Genomic DNA, 3,630 nt, shown 5'->3' on the forward strand with positions numbered 1-3,630 from the left:
TAATAGTAGTTTTTATTCAATTTTCTCACAATTTGGGAACCCCTTCTATAAACTATTTTATTGTGACTATTATTTCAATATGAAATATATTTTTTAATACAATGTATAAACTTTAAAACGCTCTAAATTTACCTATTTACTAAATGTTAATATCTTGAAACATTCTAGAAAATAAGAAAATTAGTAAATAATTTAATAAAAGTGAATATTTATTTTGGAAACCTAACCTAACCTATACTACATTGGCAAATTTCTCGTCTTCTTCATTACGAAATATTGATCAATTAACGCAATTTTATCATTTAATTTCTAATTGAAGCGGCAATTAAACGAAAGTTCGCAAAATCCCACCCTTGCAATCCAATTTAAAAGATTATAAATATATGCGATGAGGTGATTCTAAGATAGTATTCAAAATGCAGCCACCGCGTTTCAATATTTGTGACTATTTGGGTTTCTTGCTGGTTTCATACTGCGTTGCACCCGATGAAGAAGTGCGCATTCAGAAAAGAACATCGGAGGGCTTCGAGGTGGACTACCAGTGGACTTACATCAATTTTACCTGGGACACTCCCGAAGACTACAAGGATGCTGTCTTAAACAAGAAGTATATACCGCAGAACAATGCAATGGGCGGCGTGAAATTTTATAACGATCGAGTTTACATCGCACTGCCGAGGCTGAGGACCGGAACGCCTGTAACTTTGGCTTACGTAACGCCGCAACGCAACGCGAAAACGAACCTGCTGTTAACGCCTTATCCTTCGTGGAATATGAACGTCCAGAATAGCTGCGGAACACTTCAGAATGTCCAAAGTATGGAGATCGATCGCAGAGGAATCATGTGGGTGTTGGACGGGGTGAGGATTAACACTTTCACGAGTTGCCCACCGAAATTGGTATTGCTGGATTTGAATAACAACGGGAAAGTGCTGCACTCTTATTCATTTCATAACGAGATTAGTATGCGTCAAGGAGGATATCTGAATGACTTAGTTGTGGAAGAAAGTGGCGGAGGATTTGCTTACATAACGGACAGCAGTGCTCTGGATCCTGGTCTAGTTGTATACTCGAGGAGACAGGGCAGAGCTTGGAAGTTACGGGATAAAACAATGTTCGCTGAATTCGATGCTGCCAATTTCACTGTAGACGGTGTTAGCGTAGTCGGTTTCATCGGAGTCGACGGAATAGCTTTATCTCCACCACCTAAACATCGCGACGAAGAAAGATTGATCTATTTCACAGCTTTAAATGGGTACAGCATCTACGCCCTGAGCAATAAGATACTGAAAAACGAGGCTTACTGCAAAACAGATCAGTGGAGAAGATTCGTCAAATACGTCGGAGACAAATCGTCTCAAAGTGGTGGAATGATCATGGACAATAAAGGCAATCTCTTTTACGGATTGTTGGGTACATATTCTATTGCGAAATGGAACATTTTCGAACCATTCAGCACAGTGAAACATATATACCATGACGAAAAACAATTGATTTGGCCTGACAGTTTCGGTATGGACTCTACAGGTAATCTGTACGTTCTGACCAATGGTATAATAAAATTCTTCGATACGTCTTATCCATTAACGCTCAACGGGAAAATCAAATTTAGAATCCTGAAAACGTACACAGGAAACAAAAATTACATGTTTTCCGGCAAATAATTAACTCTTCCTCTCCCAACGACACTCCATTCTATACTGCGTCTCTCTCACCAAGACAATAAACCTTTCATACATTCCTAATAAACACATTTACATACTTCATTCAGTCCCTTCTTCTGTGTTTTGTACTTTTCTTCTAACATATAATATTTGAATACGCAAACGCTTCGTAACATATGTACATAAAAACATTGTATATTTAGTTAATTATTTTTATTTCAATAAAATATTTATAAGCAATAAATTATATACAACTACTTGGTAGAACATAAATCTACCATTAAATATACAACACAACATTTTCTTAAATTTGAAATATAATTATGACTAAAATTACAATAAAATATGGATTCTTTTTATTCGATTTGTTTTATTTAACTATTTCCAAATTTTGCAAGATATTAATATAAAAAATTGAGGTCAATAGACTTTTGCAACAGTTAATATATTTTTTATGTGGCTATGATTATATAAATACGACTCATTTTTTGTGATTCATAAATATTATTTATTTAATTAAATTTCATTTCAATACAATTAACAACGAAATAATTTAGTCTTCTCATTTATTATCTTAATGATTCCTTTCCTTATTATTTTCAAAAATTGTAGTCTTTCCTTATAATAAATTGATAGTTATATTAACGTAGGCAACCAAATATACCGAAGGAACGAAGTGTATTTTTATTGGATTCGTTCACTTTGGACACCAGATACTAAAATATTTCATTCCAATTGGAATCATTAATTTTTAAATACAATTTTGTATTTCGACAGTTTTAGTTGGTTGCAACTAATGTAAATTGTATTTTTAACATTTTTATGATTAAGTAAGTGTTTTATATAAATTTGGGATGGACAGGGTTGAATATACTCATATTCCAAAGAATCCCAAAAATGTGGTTTATAAAATTACTTCTATATAATATGTAAGAATTTTTATGTTTATGACCTATTTCTATGTAATGTTTTTGTGTGTTCATTCACGATAATTTGGTATAATTGAATAAGTTAGCTTCATTCTAAATTTATTTATTCTATATGTTAAAAATCATTTTATTTTCTTAATTAGAATATTTTATTATGATAACATAATACATTATAATATTACGGTATAATCTGTTCAAAGACAAAGTTCGCTAATCCAATTGTTCGTTAACCGATTATCGAATTAAGAATCAGTTTAAATTGTACCACTAGTGTTAGCTCCCAAAATAAACGTAAAATATCTTTTATTTTTTCGGTTTACGGAGCCAAACCGTTCTTATTTCAATTATGAATAAAAATGTATAAGTATCACATGTATTGATTTTAATCGATAACTTAGTATACTATTTTCATGTGGAGATCTATGTCAAACTGTTTCCATAAAAGCAAGTAATATTTCTGAATAAACATTATTTTTACGTAAATTCCTTATTTTTTAAAATATTGAAATTGTTGAGTTACGAAACAATAAACACAATCATAAAATGTTATCACTTTGCATATATTTGTTTTGAAATATTTTAAATTTATTATAATGAGTCCATGCGGATTAAGTATAGTTGAGGCCTATAGACAAATTATTCTTTGGAGGTTCCAAAAATACTAAAAGCAATAATCTATTTTAAATATTAAATGAAAATTTCGTGATTCGGAGACTACAAAGTCTGTGGCCCCTAGTCTATTCCAATTTTCAAATACAATTAACATAATTATCAACATATTTCTGCATATTCATTTTTTTGTATTGCTTCATATATATTGAAAATAAACTTAGTAGTGAAAGCATACTGTGTAGCGGAGGTAAGTTAAAATTATTTACTATTATTAGAAGATGTAAATGCAGTTTTCACACACATAAATCGTTACAAACATCTTTGAAAATGATAAATGATGTTATTATAATTCATTCTGCTAATAATTATCTCGTTGTTTCTTCAAGGTTTCCACTAAATAATAAAATACAGTTAATTAGAATTCT

At 31.0% G+C, this 3,630-nt stretch overlaps 1 protein-coding gene across 1 annotated transcript; it reads left to right on the forward strand.

The window, feature by feature from the left end:
- Positions 1–416: 416 nt before the first annotated feature.
- Positions 417–1,664, forward strand: LOC108566920 (protein yellow-like). The gene has a single exon (XM_017927054.1). It carries the CDS (start codon positions 417–419, stop codon positions 1,662–1,664), a length of 1,248 nt encoding a protein of 415 aa, XP_017782543.1.
- Positions 1,665–3,630: the final 1,966 nt, after the last annotated feature.

This window comes from Nicrophorus vespilloides, unplaced genomic scaffold (assembly GCF_001412225.1).
Source record: "Nicrophorus vespilloides isolate i.1.1-1 unplaced genomic scaffold, Nicve_v1.0, whole genome shotgun sequence".
Lineage (NCBI taxonomy): Eukaryota > Metazoa > Arthropoda > Insecta > Coleoptera > Silphidae > Nicrophorus > Nicrophorus vespilloides.